This window comes from Carassius gibelio, chromosome A17 (genome assembly GCF_023724105.1).
Source record: "Carassius gibelio isolate Cgi1373 ecotype wild population from Czech Republic chromosome A17, carGib1.2-hapl.c, whole genome shotgun sequence".
Classification (NCBI taxonomy): domain Eukaryota; kingdom Metazoa; phylum Chordata; class Actinopteri; order Cypriniformes; family Cyprinidae; genus Carassius; species Carassius gibelio.
The window spans coordinates 4,552,537-4,575,536 of NC_068387.1; the positions used below are offsets into that span (position 1 = coordinate 4,552,537).

Sequence of the window (23,000 nt, forward strand, 5' to 3'; positions counted from 1 at the left end):
TGCTTTCACATGAAATGTGTTATCAGCATCCAGGAAGCTGTGCAATTCAGATAAACTGGCACTAAAAAGGAATGATGTCACCCAGTGTCACCCAATCTATCAGTAAGAAATATAATCAAGAATAAAATAAGCAAAATAAACTGGTCCCAGTTGAGTTACAGTAGACACTATTGAGTATCTTAATTTGGGCTAAAACTAGCAACCCTGTTATTATGTTGAGTAATGAGTAATAAATTATAAATGGCATTTCTTTTCTGTTTATATTGATCTCAACTATCATTTGGTAAAACCAAATAAGTTGTATGTGTATCCTGGTAAATTGCATGGTAAATTTGTCAATTTGAACAACCATGAATGAGTTACTGAAGCCGCAGTTAGGCTGGTAAATGACACAACCATGTTATAGGTAACTGTTTACTGGAGCTCTGCAAATATTTTACATCCCCTTTTATGTACGTAATCAGTTTGGGGAATTTTTCTATCTCAACTTTATGATTTTGAGTCTCATCAAAGTAGATTCACATGCACTAAAAGTCTCTCTCTGTCAGTTTCAAATATAGAATTTTACTGACATGACAAATAATTTCCACGGTGTTTACATGCAAATAAAACAGCAAAAATAGTACATACATGAATATAAGACAGAAAACTGATACAATATAATTGACAAAGTAAGAAAATTGATCTCAAACTTCGTCCATCTGATATTTAATTGAGAGTTCTGATAGACAGACGGTGCGAGTCCAAGCAAGTATTTGTACACCAATAAAAGACATTTAAAAAATCAATCCTATAATAAACTGAAAGCCAATGCTTGGAGACCAGGGTACACTCTTAAAAATAAATGTGCCATTGAAGAACCTTTCTGTCTAAATGGTTTCAAAAAGAACCTGTAACATCTGAAGAACCTTTCTGTTTCACAAAGGGGTTTGTGTGGTGAAAGAAGGTTCTTCAGATTGTAAAACGGTGAAAAAGATGGTTCTTTAAAGAACCTTTGACTGCATGGTTCTATGTGGAACCAAACATGGTTCTTCTATGGCATTGCTTGAAAAACCTTTTGAAGCAGCTTTATTTTTTAAGAGTGTAGGAGTAATATATTTATGTTTTATAATAACCATTAAGAGCCTAGCAGCTGAGTTTTGAACTTTTTGCAGATAAGATATAGTTGACTGGCTAAAAATATTAAAGCATGGATTGCAATTTTATTTTCATTTACTAAAAAAACGTCATAAGAGATTTGGAGTTGATCCTTTTTCCATTTTCTTTTGTAGAAGATGTTCATCTCATATCCAGAAAAACATTATCAGATACATTAAAAACCTCCCTGAACATTGTGACAAAATCCTTATTTATTGAAAATCTTCACCACAAGCACACCATGTTCATTTGGTGTTATATCTTTTCTTTTCTTTTCTTGGTCTTCTTTTTCTTCCCCTTACCTTTTGTTTTACTGTTTGGCTCAGTGTTTAATGCGGGCCTGGATCTGGTCAGGTTAGCTGTGGGGCTGAGTTTACTGCTGGACACGCTCGGGTTGGACCTCGAGTGTATTCCCTGGGCAGAAGCAGGTTTGCTGCTGGATGGTTTAGGGATGCTGGCGAAAAGATTGGGCTGGGAATACGAGCGCATGCCTGTTGAGCTCGAGGCGTTCCCTATCATGGGAAGATGCACATGCTCACTGCTCATGTTATTGACAGAGTAGCGGCTGCTGTTGGACATGATTATATGGTGCCAGGAGCTGAGCGGGGTGGCAGAGAATGGCTGGAGGCCGCTGGAGTCCTCTTTGGCAGCACCTGGTGATATTATCATGGAGCTCCGTGGAGTGACGGCCTCTACGGCACTCTCAAATGTTTTAAGGATCCTGTCGCTCTTCTGCTTCTCCTTCTTCTGCCGCGACTCCACTTTACGCAACTGGCGCCGGTGGTCTCGCATCATCTGTTTCCTAGTATCTGCCAGGCCTCTGTAAAGTAGTGAGACATTAATAAATATTGGCTAAAGTTTCCGATATAAGTAGAATATGTTTACATATCTGATATATATAAACTACATTTGGAACAGAATTGGATACAAAAAAAAGTATGATCTTGTGCGTTTTTTTCTATTTATGTGTTTATCAATATCTATGTAAGATATGTTGTATCTATGTAAACACAGCTCTAGTAAACTAAAACATGTCACAAAAACTGAGTTGTTAGCAACAAGTTACCACCAAATTCGAATCAAATGTGAGTCAAACTTCTTGTGTGCTTGAGGACAAAGTTTGAATGTACAAAAAAGAGAAAGTACAAAAATGTGTGCAAAAGGGATGGACAGTGAGATATAAGAAAAACCAACACAAAAGTAGGCAGTGTGTCCACTGTGCTGAGACTGACACTGTCATTCTTTTTAATGTTTTCTTCAACACTATGATTGGCTGATTACTCAATTTAACATTACTTGTGTAAAAGTCTGGTAATACATTTTTACATTTTTCAAGTTTTGGTTTGCCAACTTGTTGTTTTGTTTTCCTATTATCTTTTTTGTCAAGCACCCAACTTGAGCATTTTGCCAGAGATGTGTGCAGTTTTGTTGTTTTTGCGGAGTACTCAATGCAATAAAACCTGATGGCAACAAGTCCACAAATGCTCTTTAATCAGTTAAACTGGTGGAAATGCTCAAACAAGAAAATGACAAAGGTAGCCTTGGAAACTGGATGAAATATATATTTTTTTTACTTTTTGTATTTTATTTTTTTTTAGTTTAAATTATTTTATTCAAAGTTACATTTGTTTTTTTATTTGTTTTAGTTAACTACATTAAGCATGGTGGTACAGACTAATTTCAGAGTCACTGACTTAAATATCACAACTTTCTGCCACTGTCTAAAGTCTGAAGTGGTTTTGATTGAGTGCAATGTCCCTGAAAAGAAGGTGACATAATTAAAACAGCTAGCACTAACAAATTAAAGCTTCAAGAAATATACGTTTATGCTTTCTGTAATATTGCAGTGAAGAGCAGGGGAGAGTGGGGGCGGTTGCAACACTTTTTACATTTCCTTCAGTTTCTCAGCGACTGTTTATATTAGAAAGACAATATATATATATATATATATATATATATATATATATATATATATATATATATATATATATATTAAACCCATACATATCACCTACTTGCCCATACTGTACCGAGGGGCAGTTGCAACAGTCATTTAGATGTAATAAAACTCATACTTTGGCATCATTTTTCAAATCTTTTTTAGTTTATTTGAGTTCACAGAGTTAACTTATTAAAGTAAAAAAAAAACAAGTACACAACCATGTAACACCTTTGTCAATCCCACAAACTGATTTATGTAGGCCCTAACAATTTCATAATGGGTTGGTTTGGTTTGTTGGCTTGTTTCTAGTGTGTTTTTTGTCAGTTTTCTCTTAACTTTTGTTGGCTTTCTCTTAACTTTTGCTTTCTCCCTATCCAAAGCCTCCTTTCCAGGAGTGTCTGTCAAGATGGCCAGTTTGCTTTTTTTCCTACAGTTTGCTTTCATTATATTCTGTGGTCCTGCTCTGGGGTGAGGTCTAGCAGTCTCGCATGAAAACTAAGCTTGTACTGGAGGAACTGCAGAAGATGTAGGACTCCCTGCGTGCCCTGGAGAAACTTCCAAAGGAGCAGATGTCACAGCTTGCTCTGGAAGGACTGGTGGTGGTGTCTGGTCTGTCACCAAAGATGGTGCAAAGTCACTGTCTTTGAACTTATCTTGGTTATAAGGCCACATTTCAGTGCTGCTAAAGTCATTCTGCACATTGCCTGGTGTTCCATTTGCCTTTTATAAAAAAAAAAAATTTATCTAATTGTCATTATTATTGTCAATGCGTTGCAACTGTCCCACCCCCTGGCAGCCATCTTACAACTAGTGATGCCAGCCTAACAAATTAACATGAACACATTGTACCTAGGTCTGTTAAGAGCTAAGAAACTGCACATTCAAACTATAAAACTATAAAGACCAATGCTTAATCGGTTTAGACATTATGAAAAAAAATCTAGTTGTAAAAAAAGTTACTTTTTTGCCTTGAATTTCAGTTCTCCTATGAGGTAGTTTCACATGTGCCTGTTAACTTCCAGAAAGAAGGAAGGGCATGCTGAGCATGTGCAGTAGAAGTGTCATGATTCCAGCTCATTCCTGATTGGAAAAATCAGCAATGTTGCAACTGCCACACGTTGCAACTGTCCCCACTCTCCCCCACTGTTTGAACACTGATGTAGAGCACTGAAAATTAGTCACTTATGAGGTTTCCCATACTGCCTATATTTACTGTAGAAAGATGACAGTAGTGCAGCTCTCTAGGGCATGAACCAGAGCTTATGACTAATGATCATGTTTAAGTTTGTAAGCATGATCATAAAGTTGCTTTATTGGTGAGAATTGTCCAGGTGCATGGAGTCTGTGTGCTTTTCATGCTCACCTGTAGTCCACTATGCCTGTTCGGTCTCTGTCCAGTCTCTGAATCAACTCCTCAATCTGGAACTTCTCCAATGGGATGCTGGATTGCTGGTGTGATCAGATACAAAATGTCAAAAATAAAATGTAATTTAATGCTTAGGTCTAGTTTTACACTGCTGTTTGGACTCATCTGCTCGCTCTTAAACCGTTTTCCACATGTCAGAATAGTAGTTCCCTGATGAGTCTGGGAATAATAAAAACATGTGAACAAATGAAAACTCTCTTATCCCTTGAGATTGTTCTTTGTCTAGATTCCAGCTCTGCTCTCTTTGGACATTCATCAACAAGCTTCATTGACTTGACTTATTACTTTTCAGGAAAGTGGGATTTTCTCAGAACCGGGTCAATACCTGAACGGCTTTCCTGAAGTCTACGACAGGAACACGCATAGTCCCATCCTTGTCGATGTTACGGAAGAAGTCCCACAGGCGAAGCTTGCGATGATCAAGGTAATCCTTCGAAAAGACAATTCAGCAAATGCAGTGAGACATCAGATTTGAGAAACACATAAATCCAGATTACAGCAGATTTCATTCTCATGAGTGTAGACTATGTACCTGAATGACTTTCATGGGGTCAATGCGTTTGCGAGGCTTTTTTGCGATGAAGCCTCCAACGCCTCCATACTGCACCTCCAGACCGGGATGCTCCTGACAGATCAGCTCCAAGAGCTGCACGAAGTTCTCATTCACCAGCACATTCTACAACACATCATGAATAAAGAAAACACTTTTCAGTATTTTTACACAAATTACATTTCCTGAAAATCTACCATAATTAATAAAAAATGACAAGTTAGATTAATGTAGAAAAATATGGAATCCTGTATAAGATCACTTATATGATCCTATGAATGTGCTTTTATAATTCTATGTATGTTGTTTTTAATTCATTTTAAGTTCATTTTGTGTGTGTGTGTGTGTGTGTGTGTGTTTCTTTATGCAGATGAAGTATTGTATCTCTCCAGAATATTTATTTTTGAAATCTTAGTTTCAGACTGATCCAGACTGATAGCGGATTTTAGATTAGGAAACACATATACACCACCGTATTTTCCGGACTATAAGTCACACTTTTTTTTCATAGTTTGGCTGGTCCTGGTACGACTTATTTATCAAAATTAATTTGACATGAACCAAGAGAAATTAACTAAGAGACATGAACCAAGAGAAAACATTACCGTCTACAGCGAGAGGGCGCTCTATGCTGCTCAGTGCTCCTGTAGTCTACACTGAAAACATAGAGCGCCCTCTCGCGGCTGTAGACGGTAATGTTTTCTCTTGGTTCTTGGTTCTAAATAAATGCGACTTATAGTCCAGTGCGACTTGTATATGGTTTTTTCCTCATCATGACATATTTTTGGACTGATGCGACTTATACTCAGGTGCGACTTATAGTCCGAAAAATACGGTATTAACTTTCTCTCAATAAACTCCTATTTTGCTGCTTATTGATCGTAAGTAAGGTAATAGTTATAGTAGTTATGTTTATGTATGGGTTTAAGGGATCTAAAATATAGTCATGCAGAATACGATATTAATATGTGCTTTATAAGTACCAATAAACAGGTAATATGCTTGTAACATGCATGCTAGTTAGTGAGAATTGGTCCTTAAAATAAAGTTTTACCATTAATATTTTCCTTCACTTTAGTAAATCATGCACACATTGTGCTGATTCTTTCCCTCTTTTCAATTTACTTATTTACTTAAATTAACACGTGGCCAAAATTTACTAAAATGAAAGAAGGCTCTGTTGATTATAAAACTGTACATTTATCCTGTGTATTGTGTGCGGTGACACTCGATCCTGAACTCACGCATATATTGATCTCCTCGATGGCAGTTTTGGGTGTGTTCTTGACCACATTGATCAAAGTAAGAGCTCCCTCCACTGTCAATGAGTTATACGCCATCTGTAAGAAAACAGTTATCATTATCACACATGTAAAACGTCTGTGATGTCTCAGATGCCTTGCAACATACAGTAATTTAATTGCTCATTTTCATATGAGTTATTGCATATGATCATGTTGCATTGTACTTGTGCAATGTTTAAAAAGGTGATTCTTATCTAATTTGACATAGTAGTATTCAGTCTAATGAGCCGTCTGATGCACCTGAAGAACTCTGAGCGTGTCGTTGGCCTCCAGTCCCTTACACAGCAGGCTTGCTCCTTCATCGCTGATGCGGTTGTTGTTGAGGTCCAGATGCACAAGCGTATTGTTGAACTTGAGCGCTTCACCCAAAGCCAAAGCGCCCTCATTTCCAAAGCCATTAAACGAGAGGTCTAAGTGTTTCAAAGTGGTGTTGACCTGATGACAGGGAACGACAGCTTGACTCTTTGCACACTGTGACACTGAGCTGTGTGTTTGTGTGTGTATACCTTCAGTCCAGCACAGAAAGCTACAGCTCCTTTCATTCGCAGATGATTCCAGCTCAGATCAAGAACTTCTAAACCGTCGTTATTTGCTGCATGAACATACAAGGATTTATTGTGCTTGCTTTCTTTGTGTAGTTAAGTGTAACTCAGACACATCAGGCGAGTGGTATTCACCTATCATCTGACCCAGGTGTTCTCCGCCTCTGCCGCAGAACTGATTGTGACTCAAATCCAGCTCCTTCACTCTGTAGTTGCTCTGAAAACATACAGATGTTTCTATTCCCAGGAACTACAGAGTTGAGATGTATTCAGTTTGTTAGCTTATGCATCAGGTGCATTGTGTAATTTCTGTAGCACCAGAATCCTCATGGCATCCTCAGTGCATGATCAAAAACATTGTGGGTTATCAGGATACTTTATTGTAGATCATCAAGAGAGTGTGTGTATTAAACCAGTTTGTGCTATGTTAAGTTAAACTATATTCATGCATTTTACATTTCTATCTTAAAAAGACTTGCATAGCATCAAAGATACACATTTGATCAGTTCTTGCTGATCAACCCATGACGTGTTATAAGTGCCATTGCACTAATGTCTGAGCTACAGGTAGACTTTTTAATAAGTAAATAGCAATGTAATGACATAATTTGGTTAAAATAGTGATGCAGTTATTTATGTTTCGATGCAAAACCTGTGTCAGACTAATAAATCTCGTCATGCCAAACTCACACTCAGCCAATTCTTAAACAGAATTCTGCCCGACCCTGTATGCATTACTAATAAACACTTTACAGGGAAATATTTAATTTAGACAATTTAGCTTTGGTAATGTAATGTAAGGTGTGCTTTAAAAGACATTCCAACTCTGAGTTTTTATCTCATAAGAAATAAAAACAGTAATTGCATTTTGTGACATAAAAATGACTTTTTATGACACAATTACAACTTTTTTTCCCTTGCAATTGTGAGATATAAACTCAGAATTGCAAGACAACTCTGAATTGTGAAATAAAAAGTCACAATTAAACTTTTTTTTACTAAGAATAGAAAGTGCGCAGCAACCCAAAGATAGAACTGTTTCATACACCCCCATGTATCTTTTTGTTTGTTTTTTTGGACCGAAATGAAGATAAATCACCTTGACTGGATTCGCTTTAAATTTGATGTACAATGAAAGCACACATGCTCTTATTGAGAAACAGTCACATTTGGTGGATATTTTTCTCATTTCTCCCATTTAGATGAATGGATTTGATGTTGATAGTGTTGAAATTATGCAGCCAAGTGATGATATCTCAGATCATTATTTAGTTTTGTGCAAACTTCATATAGCCAAAATTTTTAATTCTACTTCTTGTTACAAGTATGGAAGAACCATCACTTCTACCACAAAAGACTGCTTTTTTAAGTTATCTTCCTGATGTATCCAAATTCCTTAGCATATCCAAAACCTCAGAACAACTTGATGATGTAACAGAAACTATGGACTCTCTCTTTTCTAGCATTTTAAATACAGTTGCTCCTTTACGCTTAAGAAAGGTTAAGGAAACCAGTATGACACCATGGTATAATGAGCATACTCGCACCCTAAAGAGAGCAGCCCGAAAAAATGGAGCGCAGCTGGAGGAAAATAAAACTAGAGGTATTTCGTATTGCTTTGCGGGAAAGTAACCTATCCTACAGAAAAGCATTAAAAACTGCTAGATCCGATTACTTTTCTTCTCTTTTAGAAGAAAACAAACATAACCCCAGGTATTTATTCAATACAGTGGCTAAATTAACAAAAAATAAAGCCTCAACAAGAGTTCACATTTCCCAACATCTTAGCAGTAATGACTTTATGAACTACTTTACTAAAATTGCGGAGTTATGAGAGCACTGAAGGTATGCGCACAGCTGTGGCCGAAGACAATGTTATGGGGGCCCGGGCACATTCAAGGAGGGCCAGTGGCCCAGCAGGTGTAAGGGTGCGGAGCATTGAAAGTGGGGAAATTGAGTGTTTCCGTTGTGGCCAGAGAGGGCACAAGGCAAGACAATGTCAGCCTGATCAACAGTGGAACAGTCAGGGTAAACGTACCACATGGCAAGGAGGATGGAAACAACAACGGCAGGATGATGCACATGGGGTGTGTATGAGGAGACCGACAATACTTTTGCCTTCAAGTTGATGACCAGTGATTGTCAGATGAGCGATGTCACCCAAAAGGGGTTGATGGTGGATACTGGTGCAACATCGCATATCATCACTGATCTAGCTAAGTTTAAGAGCTTTGACGACAAATTCCAAGCCGAGACGCACTGTGTGGAGTTGGCTGATGGCACAAGGGGGTCGCGGAGCGCAGAGGAGAAGCAGAGGTATGTCTGGTCGACAGTAGAGGGCAACACCTCAGTGCCACACTGAAGCAGGCGCTGTACATCCCCTCATATCCCCAAGATAGTTTCTCTGTGAGAGCTGCAACTTCCAGCGAGGCAACAGTGATCTTTAAAGAGGGTGAGGATGTCCTGCAGTATAAAGACGGTACACGTTTTCTTATTCATGAACATAACAGGCTGTTTTATTTGCCTACTGTGCTAGTAAACAATGACTGTGATAATCAATGTATGAGTTGTCATGATATTCAGAAGTGGCATGAGATTTTGGGACACTGCAATTTTAATGATGTTCAGAAGTTAGAGAATGTTGTGGATGGTATGTCAATTAAGGGTAAAGTACCCAAGTCTATGCAATGTGATGTGTGTGTCCAAGGTAAATTCACTCAGAGTAGGAACAGAAAGCCTGATGTGAGAGCCAAGTCACCTCTAGAGTTGATACACACTGACTTGGCAGGCCCCATTGACCCAAAGTCCAGAGAAGGGTATAGGTACACACTTTCCTTTACTGATGACCACTCAAGTGCAGTGTTCTTGTACTTTCTGAAGTATAAAAGTGACACAGTGGATGCAACAGAGAGGTTCCTAGCTGACATAGCCCCATATGGGAACATTACATGTATCAGGTCTGATAATGGTGCTGAATTTACTGGACAGGGTTATCAAGTATTACTTCGCAGGAACCGAATCAGACATGAGACATCAGCACCATACTCACCACACCAGAATGGAACTGCTGAGCGTAACTGGAGAACTCTTTTTGATATGGCTAGATGTATGCTCTTAGAAAGTCAGTTACCCAAGGAGCTATGGCTGTATGCGGTCCAGACAGCAGCGGGGGTGAGGAATAGATGTTTTAACAACCGCACCAAACAGACACCTTATTTTATGCTGACAGGAAAGAAACCCAATATGTCCAGGATGCAGAAGTTTGGTACTGTGTGTTTTACATATAGGCAGGACAGGAAGAAGCTAGACTCAAAGTCTGACAAAGGCATCTTTGTTGGATATGATAAGAACAGCCCAGCCTATATGGTCTATTATCCTGACTATAGAAAGGTGATGAAACACAGGTTGGTGAGGTTTATGTCCAATATTGAGGGACAAGAGACTGATGACGTGTCTGATGATGACATTGATATGCGTTATAGCACAACCAGACCTGACCCTGATAAACCCAAGCAGTGTGACATTCTAGAGAATAGGCTAGGCCCAAGCCAGATAAGCCTACAGTCAACCGAGGTCAAGCCAGAATCACATTCTCCAGATACCCTGAGTAGAGAGAGGAGATACTCTGGTATAGAAAGAAGGAGGCCTGATTTCTATGGCGTAGAGAGTGATCAGGTGCAGATCAGCATTGATTATTGCTATAAGATGGTTTCCAATGTACCTCAGACTTTTAGAGAAGCTGTGACTTCATCCAACTCAAGGGAGTGGATTGATGCAATGGATGAGGAAATTAAATCACTGAGGGATAACACCACATTTACTTTGACCAACCTACCTGAGGGCAAGAAAGCAGTGGGGGGTAGATGGGTGTATGCTATCAAAACCAATGCTGATGGATCTGACAAATATAAAGCTTGCTATGTCGCCAGGGGATAAAGTCAGGAGTTGGGTGTAGATTATGGAGAAACTTTTTCTCCTACTGCCAACCTTACCAGTGTGAGAGTGTTGATGCAGAAAGCTGCTCAGGAGAATTTAATTCTCCATCAGATGGATGTTAAAACTGCCTACTTACATGCACCGATTGATTATGAAATTTATATGGAACAGCCAGAGGGGTATGATGTAAAGACAAATGAGAAGATGGTGTGTAAATTGGAGAAATCATTGTATGGGCTAAAACAATCAGGTCGAAACTGGAACAAAATGTTACATAACTATCTGTGTGAAAACATCTTTGTACAAAACCCAGCTGATAATTGTGTTTACAAGAGAGAAACAGAACATGGGAAAGTGATAATATTGATATGGGTTGATGACTTGGTTATTGCTGCCAGTGATGAGAGAGCTTTAAAAACTGTCAAAGAGATGCTTACTGGGAAATTCCACATGAAAGATTTGGGAAAACTGAAGAATTTTCTAGGTATCACTTTTGATCAGTGTGATGGGGGTGTGACTATGTCACAGCACAGTTATGTTGGGAAACTGCTGGAAAGATTTGACATGCAAGATTGTAAACCCAGGTCGACACCTTGTGAACCAAAGTTGAATTACACCGATGGTAATGTAAAACTGATTGACCCCAGAAAATACAGAGAGGTGGTGGGTAGTTTAATCTACCTAACCTCATGCACTAGACCTGATCTGAGTTATGTTGTTAGCAAATTGTCCCAGTATTTCAGTGAGCCAACGGAAGAGCAGTGGATAACTGTAAAGCATGTACTGAAATATCTGAAAGGTACAAATGACAAGATGCTTTGTTACAGGAAATGTGATGAAGGGTTAAGGTTGGTGACTTATAGTGATGCAGATTGGGCAGGTGATGAAAATGGCCGATGTAGTAAATCTGGTTACTGTGTTAGCCTATGTAAGAATGGTCCTCTGATTTCTTGGAAGACCAAAAAGCAGCGAACTGTAGCATTATCAACATGTGAGGCTGAGTACATGGCCTTAGCTGCCACTATACAAGAGTGTTTGTACTTGAAACAATTGCTTGAACAACTTGATGATTACCAGTATGGTGTACCTATGATTTATGAAGATAACCAAGGTACAATTGCATTGGCAAAGAATCCTGTTAGCAGACAGAGATGTAAGCATATTGATATTAAATACCATTTTGTGAGATCAACTGTAAATAATGGTAAAGTGTTTTTGGAGTATTGCCCAACAGATCAGATGGTTGCTGACCTAATGACTAAACCAGCTACAAAAGTTAAGTTACTTGCCTTTTCCACGTTCTTGTTTGGTTGTGGCCAAGCTAGGATGTAGTGCAGTTGGTTTCCATGATTTTTTTTGTTTGTTTGTTTTTGTTTTACTTGTGAATGATTCTGAATAATGTGGGCGCAAGTGGGGGTGTTAATTGATTGATTGGTTAAATGAGTATGCTCCCAATTATTGTAGGTTCCTCTCAGGTGTGTTTGTCATGTGTCCATGCCATGTGATGTTGTATTTAAGCATCACCTGTACCAATAAACAAATGACTGTGTTCTCACTGCAACCTGTGTGAAGCCTGTTTGTCTTTAGCCGGTATCTAGCCAAACTCTGAACTTAACAACATGTATGTTAGACCCTATACCATCTAAGCTCCTAAAAGAGGTGCTTCCAGAAGTCATAGATCCTCTTCTGACCATTATAAATTCCTCATTGTCATTAGGATATGTCCCCAAAACCTTAAAACTGGCTGTTATTAAGCATCTCATAAAAAAAAAAAAAAAAAACAACTTGACCCCAAAGAACTAGTTAATTATAGACCTCGAATCTCCCTTTTCTGTCCAAGATACTAGAAAAGGTGGTATCCTCACAATAATATTCCTTCTTAGAGAAAAATGGTATATGTGAGGATTTCCAGGCAAGATTTAGACCGTATCATAGTACTGAGACTGCTCTCCTTAGAGTTACAAATGACCTGCTCTTATAATCTGATCGTGGTTGTATCGCTCTATCAGTGCTATTGGATTTTAGTGCTGCGTTTGACACAATTGACCACAACATTCTTTTGCATAGACTTGAACACTTTTGGAATTAATGGAAGTGCATTAGCATGGTTTAAATCATACTTATATGACCGCCATCAGTCCGTAGCAGTGAAAGAAGATGTATCATATCGATCACAAGTGCAGTATGGAGTACCTCAAGGCTCAGTACTAGGGCCGCTACTCTTCACGGTTTATATGTTACCCTTGGGAGATATCATTGGGGGACATTTCATAGCTTTCAGTGTTATGCTGATGATACTCAGCTCTATTTTTCCACGGCACGGTGAAAAACACCAATTAAAAAAACTAATGGAATGCATAGTCAATATATAAAAAACTGGATGACGATTAATTTCTTACTGCTAAATTCTGAAAAAAACTGAGGTGTTAATTATAGGACCTAAAAACTCTGCCTGTAATAACCTAGAACACTGTCTAAGACTTGATGGCTGCTCTGTCAATTCTTCGTCATCAGGTAGGAACCTAGGTGGGCTATTTGATCGCAATCTTTCCTTAGAAAGCCACGTTTCTAGCATTTGTAAAACTGCATTTTTCCATCTCAAAAATATATCTAAATTACGGCCTATACTCTCAATTTCAAATGCAGGAATGTTAATCCATGCATTTATGACCTCAAGGTTAGATTATGGTTATGCTTTATTGGGTGATTGTTCTGCATGCTTAGTAAACAAACTACAGCTAGTCCAAAATGCAGCAGCAAGAGTTCTTACTAGAACCAGGAAGTATGACCATATTAGCCCGGTCCTGTCCACACTGCACTGGCTCCCTATCAAACATCGTATAGATTTTAAAATATTGCTTATTACTTATAAAGCCCTGAATGGTTTAGCACCTCAGTATTTGAATGAGCTCCTTTTACATTATAATCCTCTACGTCCGCTACGTTCTCAAAACTCAGGCAATTTGATAATACCCAGAATATCAAAATCAACTGCGGGCGGCAGATCCTTTTCCTATTTGTTGCCTAAACTCTGGAATAACCTGTTCCTTGTTCGGGAGGCAGACACACTCTTGCAGTTTAAATCTAGAATAAAGACCCATCTCTTTAACCTGGCTTACACATAACATAATAATATTCTTTTAATATCCAAATCCAAAGGATTTTTAGGCTGCATTAATTAGGTAAACCGGAACTGGGAACACTTCCCATACCACCCGATGTACTTGCTACATCATTAGAAGTATGGCATCTACGCTAATATTAGTCTGTTTCTCTCTTATTCCGTGGTCACCGTAGCCACCAGATCCAGTCTGTGTCCAGATCAGAGGGTCACTGCAGTCACCCGGATCCAGTAAGTATCCAGACCAGATGGTGGATCAGCACCTAGGAAGGACCTCTACTGCCTTGAAAGAAAGCGGAGACTAGGACAACTAGAGCCCCAGATATAGATCGCCTGTAAAGACTGTGTCTCAGACGACCACCAGGGCAAGACCACAAGAAACAACTGAGCCTGGTTTCTCCCAAGGCTTTTTTCTGCATTCTGTCACCGATGGAGTTTTGGTTCCTTGCTGCTGTCGCCTCTGGCTTGCTTAGTTGGGGTCACTTCATCTACAGCAATATCATTGACTTAATTGCAAATAAATGCACAGACACTATTTAAACTGAACAGAGATGACATCACTGAATTCAATGATGAACTGCCTTTAAAGGGATGGTTCACTTTCAAATTAAATTTGGCTATGTTTTAGCTTACCTCAAGGGCATCCAAGATGTAGGTGTCTTTGTTTCCGCAGTAGTTCCCATTATGATATTTTTAGGTAAAACCGTTCTTGTCTGTGACTCATATAATGGAGGTCTATGGTCAGCACCTCAAAGAGCATGCACAGAGGAGTACAAATTAAACAATTCCCCATCGTAAGTACACATTGATGACCTAAGACACGAAACGAGCCGTTTGTGTAAGAAAACGAACAGTATTTATATAGTTTTTACCACTTGTACACAACCACGTCCAACTGATCTGAGGGGGCGAGTGCTTCCTATTGTGTGACGTGTGCGCATGCTCTGGCTTAATCAGCGCAAGCGCAGAAAGTCCCGGATGTGATCTCTCGCGCGTGTACGTCACTCATTGTTTACACTTACTGTCTATGGTTTACACAGATTTTGGAAGTGTTACCTTTCACTGTGAAGATCTAAACATATTTAGACGCACAGGAAAATGCAATGGAAGACGATTTCAATATATCAACAGACAACTTAGAATTTTTTCACAACCATATATATTTGAACCAGAATACACAGATCAAGTACTCAGAAGTGATGCATCAGCTGCAGCAGCACGTCTTCAAGCCTTAGAGAGACAGATATCTCTTCAAAAACGGTGGTGTTTTAGTAGCAAGTTATGTGAGATGCCAACAGAAGTGGAGAGCATATATTGTCATGAATGGAAAAACTACAAGACGACGATGAGGACATTCACAGTATCGCATCATACACGTGCCTGACTGAAGATCCTGAGTTTTCTCCACTGTTGAGTTACAGCGTTTTGCATGTTGTGTTTTGTTTGCCATGTATAAACTGGAGGCGACGTCCAATGCCAGAGGGACCCAATGGGACGCTGTCAATAGAGTGAGTTATGTGTTGTGTTTATTATAATCGCAACAATTTGCATTATAAACAAATTAATTACATTTACTGCATTATGGGGGGTCACGTGGCCAGGACCTGGATGGCAGCTTAGCGGAGAGGCTCCGAGAAACTGTGCACAATTTAAAATAAAACCCCTTATAAACATGGCCAACATTCGAGTAAAGTATCAGCGTTGATATGTCAAATCCTCAAGTAACTAAACATTGTGAAATTTTTACTCAAGCACACAAGGGCAGCATTACAACAACTTCGTCGAGCTCACAAGGTAAAGTGGAAGCTAACATGGATAGAGTAGCCGAAGTTTTAAACGAACTGAAATTACTTCGATCAGAGATTGGAACTAAGTTGGATAACATAGATACCCGTCTGATTGATATGGCGAACTCAATGACCTCGCTGGAAAGCAAAGTGTCCGATGTAAAACGAGATGTTTCTTCAAAAGCAGCCCGCATTGAGGAGGCCGAAGGCCGCATACACGATGCAGAACAGGCACTTGAGAAAACAGAAGCGGCACTTGACTCAGTCATCAAATGAGTTGTTTACCTCGAATCAAAGACTGATGACTTGGAGAAGCGGGGCAGAAGGAAGGACCTCCGGCTCTATGGTAATCGAGAGGGCGCCGAGGGTCAGAAAACTCTCCCCTCAAATTTATAAGCGAGAGGTTGACACAATGGCTGGGACCAGACAATTCATTCACCCTAGAGCAAGTTCATCGTACACTCGCATCTGGGAAGCCCAACCAAAACAGAGCAATACTCATCCACTTCTTAAAGTTTCAGGAGAAAGAATTTGTCTACCGTGAATCAAGGCGACGAGACATCACGTATGACGGAGTCAAAATATCCTTTGCACAGGATCTCTCAGCGGAGACGGTACGGATTTGACGGGGATTTAATCCAGTCACGAAATTGTTTGTGGATATCAACGCCTTCCTTGGATTTCAGCATAACCCTTGCAAGCTTTGAGTGTTACACAATGGCAAGATCCATCTCTTCTCAACGCCGCAAGAAGCTGAAAAATTCTATAAAAGCATCTCACAGTCAACGTAGAATCTATGGCATTAAACCAAGAGGTAAAATGTTTAAGCAGCTGTTGATAAGATGGACAATCGAGATGTACAGCGGTAGTGAGTTTAAATAACTCAAAGCATGCTTCAGTTGGAGTGTGCGAAGTTTTAAGTATGCATATTGCAATCACTTTCAGAGCGACGCGTTGGGTACAACTATGTTAAAGGCACAATATGTAATTTTTCTGCTTTAAAAATAGCAGAAATCACTATATCTATGTTATATATTTTTTTTTTTTGTTGTGTACTTACATCATCCCGAAAGTTTCCACGAACTTTCAAATCCGGAGAAAATTATAGTTTAATTAGAAGACACGGCACGTTTCTTTATTTCCGTTTTGTCGCCCGTCTATGGCGTCATATAAACTTTGACCCCCCTTATTTATCTAACTTCCTGCGGAACCGCCAAATACAAAGGAGAACAGAAACAAAGACGAGACAAAGAAGAAAAAGTAGTAGCCTTGATTGAGACTATTATATTTTATACTTATATTCGTATTTAAATCTCAATCAATAACTTAGTTATGGATCATGATTATGCTTTGCCTGCACGTTCTGTGAAGCGCAAACGCACGGGTGAAATAAATGACCCGAGATGGTTTTGGGACAAGAGAAGCTACAAGACATGGGTAAATATTGGAGTTGCATTTCCAAGATAGAGAGAGCTTTGTGACAAGCTGAAACTACAGAGAGATGCCGAACTCGCTTGCATTCTGATAAACAGGTATGCATCCATTCAGCTAACTGTATCTATCCGTATATTTTGTGAAACGATATGATGTCTTGTGTAAAACGCAGACGGACTAGCTCTCATATAAATCTACATTTGTTCTATATCTAGCTGAATAAAGTAGCTTCAAATACAGTTCTCTAACTTGTTCGATATCATAGTAACATATATCAGGCATCAGGATATATCAGGATCATCGTATTTCTTTATTTGCTGATGATATTATATTTTTTCTCACTAATGTGAAAAGTAGTATTTCCAATTTGATGAGCTTAATCGGAAACTTTGGAGCGTTTTCTGGATATAAAATTAACAACTCTAAATCAGTATTATTATTTCTCAATAAGGAAAAAAGACATAGACCCATAATAAATACCCCTTTTATGACAACTACAGAAGGCTTTAGGTATTTAGGTGTCAAAATTACTCCCGACCTTAGTGAAATCCTCTCAATAAATTACGATCCCCTGGTGGAAAGAACCACTGAAGCATTGAAAAAAATGGTCAAATTTACCAATATCCATGATCGGACTAATTAACATAATTAAAATGTCTATTTTACCCAAATTCTTATACTTTTTTCAAACACTCCCATTGCCATTACCAAACCTGTTTTTTAATAAACTTAACAAACTAATTGCTCTTTTTATTTGGAATGTTAGAAAAGCTAGACTTCGCCTTAAACTATTACACCTGCCCTATGAAAGGGGAGGGCTTCAACTTCCGAATTTTAGATGGTACTATATGGCTGCCCAGCTGACTTCAGCATTAAATTATTTCTGCACAACAACACCTCCAGCTTGGGTAGACATCGAGCAAGAGTCCATCCCAGATATGCCATTAAAGATGTATCTATGTCCAAAAATACAAAACCTCTGGAAGGAGATTTTAAAATGTATGTGAAATATGTTTGGCATTAAAATTCTTATGAATGTAAAACTTTGCATTCTTGGAATATATCCAATGGACATCATACAAACATCAAAACAGATTAAACTTATAGACTTTGGTCTGCTTCAAGCCAGAAGAGCTATTGCACTATGCTGGAAGAGTATGGATGCTCCATCCATGAAAATGTGGATTAAGGAGATATCAAACTGTATCGGATTGGAAAGGCTGACTTATATTGCTAAATGCAAGAGGAAAGACTTTGATCGGCTGTGGGAGCCATACATAAATATCATGTTAACTGGGAATGTAGACCATACAGAAAAACTCATTGTCTGTAGCAAATTAATATTTATATATATATATATATATATATATAAATATTATTTATTATTATTATTATTATTATTATTATTATTATTATTATTATTATTATTATTTTCTTTACCTTTAAGAAGTGTTAATTGAAGATGTATATGTGAAAAGGTGTAAGTATGTGTACTTGTTCTGTGGTTATAAAAAGAGAAAATGACAATAAACATATTGAAAAAAAAAACATTTACTGCATTATATTTCAGACAGTGCAGATTGGTGGCATATCGTGTGGTAAACAGTAAACATTGAGTGACGTGCATGCATGAGAGATCGCTTCCGGCACTTTCCGCGCTTCCGCAGACCAGAGCCCATGCACACGTTACAACAGGAAGCACTCGCGCCCTCAGATCAGTTGGACGTGGTTGTGTACAGGAGGTAAAAACGATATAAATACTGTTTGTTTTCTTACACAAACGGCTCGTTTCCTGTCTTAGGTCATCAATGTGTACTTACGATGGGGAATTGTTTAATTTGGACTCTGTGCATGCTCTTTGAGGTGGTGACCATAGACCTCCATTATATGAGTCACAGACAAGAACAATTTGACCTAAAGATATAAAAATGGAAACTACTGCGGAAACAAAGACACCTACATCTTAGATGTCCTTGAGGTAAGCTAAAACATACCAAAATTTAATTTGAAAGTGAACTATCACTTTAACTGTCATTTTGCATTATTGACACACTGTTTTCACACTAAAGTTTACTGTGAGACACAAAAGAAGATATTTTGATTACGGTCTCAGCTTTTAGTCCACACAGTGGAAGTCTATTTCAGTATTGCTGAAGAAAGAAAGTCATATGGATTTGGAAAGAGATGAGGGTGAGTGAGTGATGACAGATCATTTGTTTGGTATAAACATACTGTTGGTGCATGAACTTACAGCAAGCGCATCTGCAAACCATTTGGCATCATCTTCAGCAAACTTATTCCCTGTGAACATAAACATTGTGGTCTGTGTCACTGTGAATCATGTTTACCAGCTGATCGTGCTGTGTGCACATATGCATGAAATACCTGACAGTTTTAAGGATTTAATGGAAATGTTTTCCAGAAGCATCTTTGCGACACACTCGGCTCCAGCAGACTGAAGGTTATTGTCAGAGAGATCCTGGAAGATGCCAGAAGTTAACATTTTGCTTCCCTCTAGTGGACAAAATCATCACAACAGGTACACAAGAATATTAGGATAGACTCACAAGATTGTGGATGGTGAAATTGGCCCTCAGCATCTCCATGAGATATCTGGCTCCTTCAGCTAACAGGAAGTTGTCTGCCAGCTCCAGGGTTGTGGTGTGCATGTCTGTCTACACACACAGAGCATCTGAGATCAGCATCAGCTGTAGATCATCAGATCATGAGAGACGGTCAGTCTTACCACGAGAGCGATGGCCAGGGCTTTTGCTCCAAGAGGACCGAGTCCATGATGGTTGAGGTTAATGGAGGCAGAGCCCAGGTTTCTGAGGAAGAATCTGACAGGAACGACCCTCAGCAGCTTACAGGCCTGCAGATACAGTTCTTCAGTGGACAGATCCTTCCTGATGAGCTTCAGCTCTGATTCTGCACAAGAACACAGAGCAGGCTCATCACTTCAGAGTGTGAAATATTCTCCAGTGTGACGTTTGATGCGAGGAAATACGGTGTATCGTTTATGGTTGATGTTTCTGATCATGAGATTGCAGTTACACCCATTTATGACAGAGTTTTCTATTTGTTTTGTTTTGAATTCATATTTTGAACTGAGCTTAATAAATACCTACATGTGCTGCTGATGTTGTTTTTGCTGATTGAACACACAAGAAGAACATTACAGTACGGTTTATGAGAGAGGACTCAAACGTGAGTGGCGATTACAGTTCTTTATTTGAGACAAAGTCTGACCACAGGTAATCCAACATAAATAAGAGAGAATGATGAACTGAAGAAACCCGTAGACTGGGTAAATAACTTGAACACAAAACTCTGCTGTGGCAGGGATGACCAGAGCACTGGCGAGGCGGCGGAACTCAGAACTCACGAAGAGGCTGATGAAAGGATAGCACCAAAGCTGAAGCAGATCTTAGCAGGTAGGGTTCTGTGGATGTATGACCAGCATAATCCAGCAGTGATGGTATAATCGTGACACGCCCCGACAAGACAGGACAGGACTGGACTGGACTGGACAGTAGTGAGAAAGATACTGGTGAATACGTATCTGTGACATCTAACAATCTGAAAACAGTACGGGAAAAGAGAGGGTTAGAAGAAGCCAAGATAATGAGACGGGATAAGGAACAGGTGGGGAGGAACGAGCCTAATGGAAAGTGAAAACAGCTGTCAGTAATGTGATGGGGAATAGGGTGTGAGAGTGAACAGCAGAGGGAGACAGAGAAAGTGACATCATGACAGTTTAACCTGTTAAATGTCACCCCGTCCTGTATACGGGACGCCTACGTTGACTATACTATATTACAATCAAATCTAATCTAATCTTGACAAACTATATATCGTTGGAAAGGCCTAAGACTCCCAAATATATATTTTACCAATATTTTTTGTAAAAAATTATGTAGGAAAAGTAATAGATGAATTTATGACAAGAGTGCACCCTCAGAAATCTACATTACAAAAGGAGCTTTGACCTTTGTTTAAAAAAAAAGACTTCCTCGTTGCCTTTTTCTCTATCACATTTTAGAAATCATCAGAAGTTATATATCACTTGAAAACATAAAATCTCAAAATCCATCCTTCAAAACCCATTTTAAAATCAGACATTGCATTACCATGTAAATGGTACATCAAAATCATGTTACAAAATGTTTTCAGTCATAAATTATAAAAATGTAGGTTTGTATCATGCACATTCAAGTCTATCTTCAAAAACGTGAGTGACAGTTATCAGGTTAAAAGTTTGGGATCAAGAATGATTTTTTTTTTTTGTTTTTAGGACTTTCTTCTGCTCTTCAGGTCTGCATTTTTAAAATCAAAAATACAGGAAGTGTCATATTGTGCAATATTATTATGATGCAAAATAACATTTCTTCTAATATATTAAAGTGTAATGTATTTCTGTGATGCTCCGCTGTATTTTCAGCATCATTCCTCCAGTCTTCAGTGTCACATGATCTTCAGAAATCATGAAAATATGATGATTTATTATCAGTGCCGGAAAACTCATGAACAGAAATGTAAAAAGAAGAGCATTTATTTAAATAGAAATATTTTCTAACAATTACACTACAGTTCAAAAGTTTGGGGTCAGTACATTTTTATTAATTATTTTTTTTAAGGAAATTAAAAGTTTAATTTAGCAAGGAAGTGTTAAATTGTTAAGAAGTGATAGCAAAGATTTATAGTATTAGAAAATATTTATATTGTGAGATCATGCGACACTGAAGACGAGTGTAATGATGCTGAAAATACAGCTGCACATCACAGAAATAAATTACATTATAAAGGATATTAAAATAGAAACCATTATTTTACATTCTATTAAATAGTTGAAAGTTTTCTTAACTAATGGTACTACACATATGATAACATGTTTATGAGTGATTCAAATACTGACGAATGAAATGAATAACTATGTGTAATTGTTAATGTGTTTGTGTGTTTGGTCCCTGATTTCAAACCCTGAGTTCAGTATAGATCGGGTCCTTACCACGAGCGTCCGGCTCTTGGTCGCCTTCATCCTCCAGAATCACTTCATGTGGATCCTCACAGTCGGTCAAGCTGAGGGAATCCAGAGAGAGACTGTGCACACTGGTGTCTTCATCAGCCCTCATCTTTCTTCTACACACAGTTTAACAGTGTCATATGAAGCTGGTTCATGTGTCTTAGCAACAGGTGTATATGTGACACCTGCACTACTGCTGGAATCCACCTGAGCGTGCAAACACAAAGACATTAAAGATGCATGTCACACACAGACAGACGGAGACTCACATTCCTGCACAAGCACTGAAACGCGTCAAAACTACTGTCATCATTTGTGTGCTGTGCTGTCTGGAGGCCGTTTTCTTGTTCTTAAAGATGCATGGACTGAATGAATAAAACACATTTGCTGTAATGTAGTTGGCCACTGATCAGTTGATTTATCAGATCATTAAAACATTGAATATCACATATGTTCATGCTCAGGTCAAAATATTTTGATTAATCAAATACTTATTTTTGTTTGTTTGTTTGTGTCTTTGTTTATGCATCTGGCATGAAGACTCCAGGACGCATGCACTGAGAAAATGTACGCTTAAATCATAGACTGTATAAAAACAGGCTTAAATGCAATCTCACTTGTAGGCCTACTTCTTTAGCTACATTATTAATACGATAACCAAACAGTCTTCTAATTAATATTATCAATAATAGAGTTCCAAAAAAAAAATCTAGGTGCTATTTTATTTCGTTTTTGAAAAAGAGTTTATGTTGGCATTGCGTCATGTAACGTTGGTTTTGGTGTTTTTTTTAAGCAGTT

At 38.5% G+C, this 23,000-nt stretch overlaps 1 protein-coding gene across 2 annotated transcripts; it reads right to left on the reverse strand.

Annotated features, from left to right (window-relative positions):
- Window positions 1-574: 574 nt before the first annotated feature.
- LOC127933538 (leucine-rich repeat-containing protein 74A) lies at window positions 575-22,624 on the reverse strand. 2 transcript variants are annotated; one of them, XM_052530581.1, is made up of 14 exons: window positions 22,177-22,624; window positions 20,811-20,850; window positions 19,926-20,101; window positions 19,747-19,854; window positions 19,565-19,658; window positions 19,431-19,480; window positions 7,037-7,118; window positions 6,866-6,951; window positions 6,600-6,794; window positions 6,300-6,395; window positions 5,038-5,181; window positions 4,831-4,935; window positions 4,443-4,528; window positions 575-1,957 (listed from the first exon to the last, which is right to left on the reverse strand). In XM_052530581.1, the coding sequence occupies exons 1-14, from the start codon at window positions 22,309-22,311 to the stop codon at window positions 1,393-1,395; spliced, it is 1,962 nt and encodes a 653-aa protein (XP_052386541.1). In that variant the 5' UTR covers window positions 22,312-22,624; the 3' UTR covers window positions 575-1,392. The 2 variants fall into 2 exon arrangements, with proteins under 2 accessions (XP_052386541.1, XP_052386540.1); XM_052530580.1 differs by lacking the exons at window positions 20,811-20,850; window positions 22,177-22,624 and adding an exon at window positions 20,308-20,438 and having other exon boundaries at window positions 19,926-20,107.
- Between the last annotated feature and the right edge of the window lie 376 nt (window positions 22,625-23,000).

Excerpts from the sequence above, each read along its gene's own strand:
- LOC127933538 (XM_052530581.1), bottom strand. The coding sequence starts at position 22,311 with ATGAGGGCTGATGAAGACACCAGTGTGCACAGTCTCTCTCTGGATTCC. Across the intron at positions 20,851-22,176 it reads ACGCTCGTGGTAAGGACCCG|TTTCCATTAGGCTCGTTCCT; the intron begins ATCTATACTGAA and ends AGCTGTTTTCAC. Across the intron at positions 5,182-6,299 it reads TCGAGGAGATCAATATATGC|AATGTGCTGGTGAATGAGAA; the intron begins GTGAGTTCAGGA and ends GATGTGTTGTAG.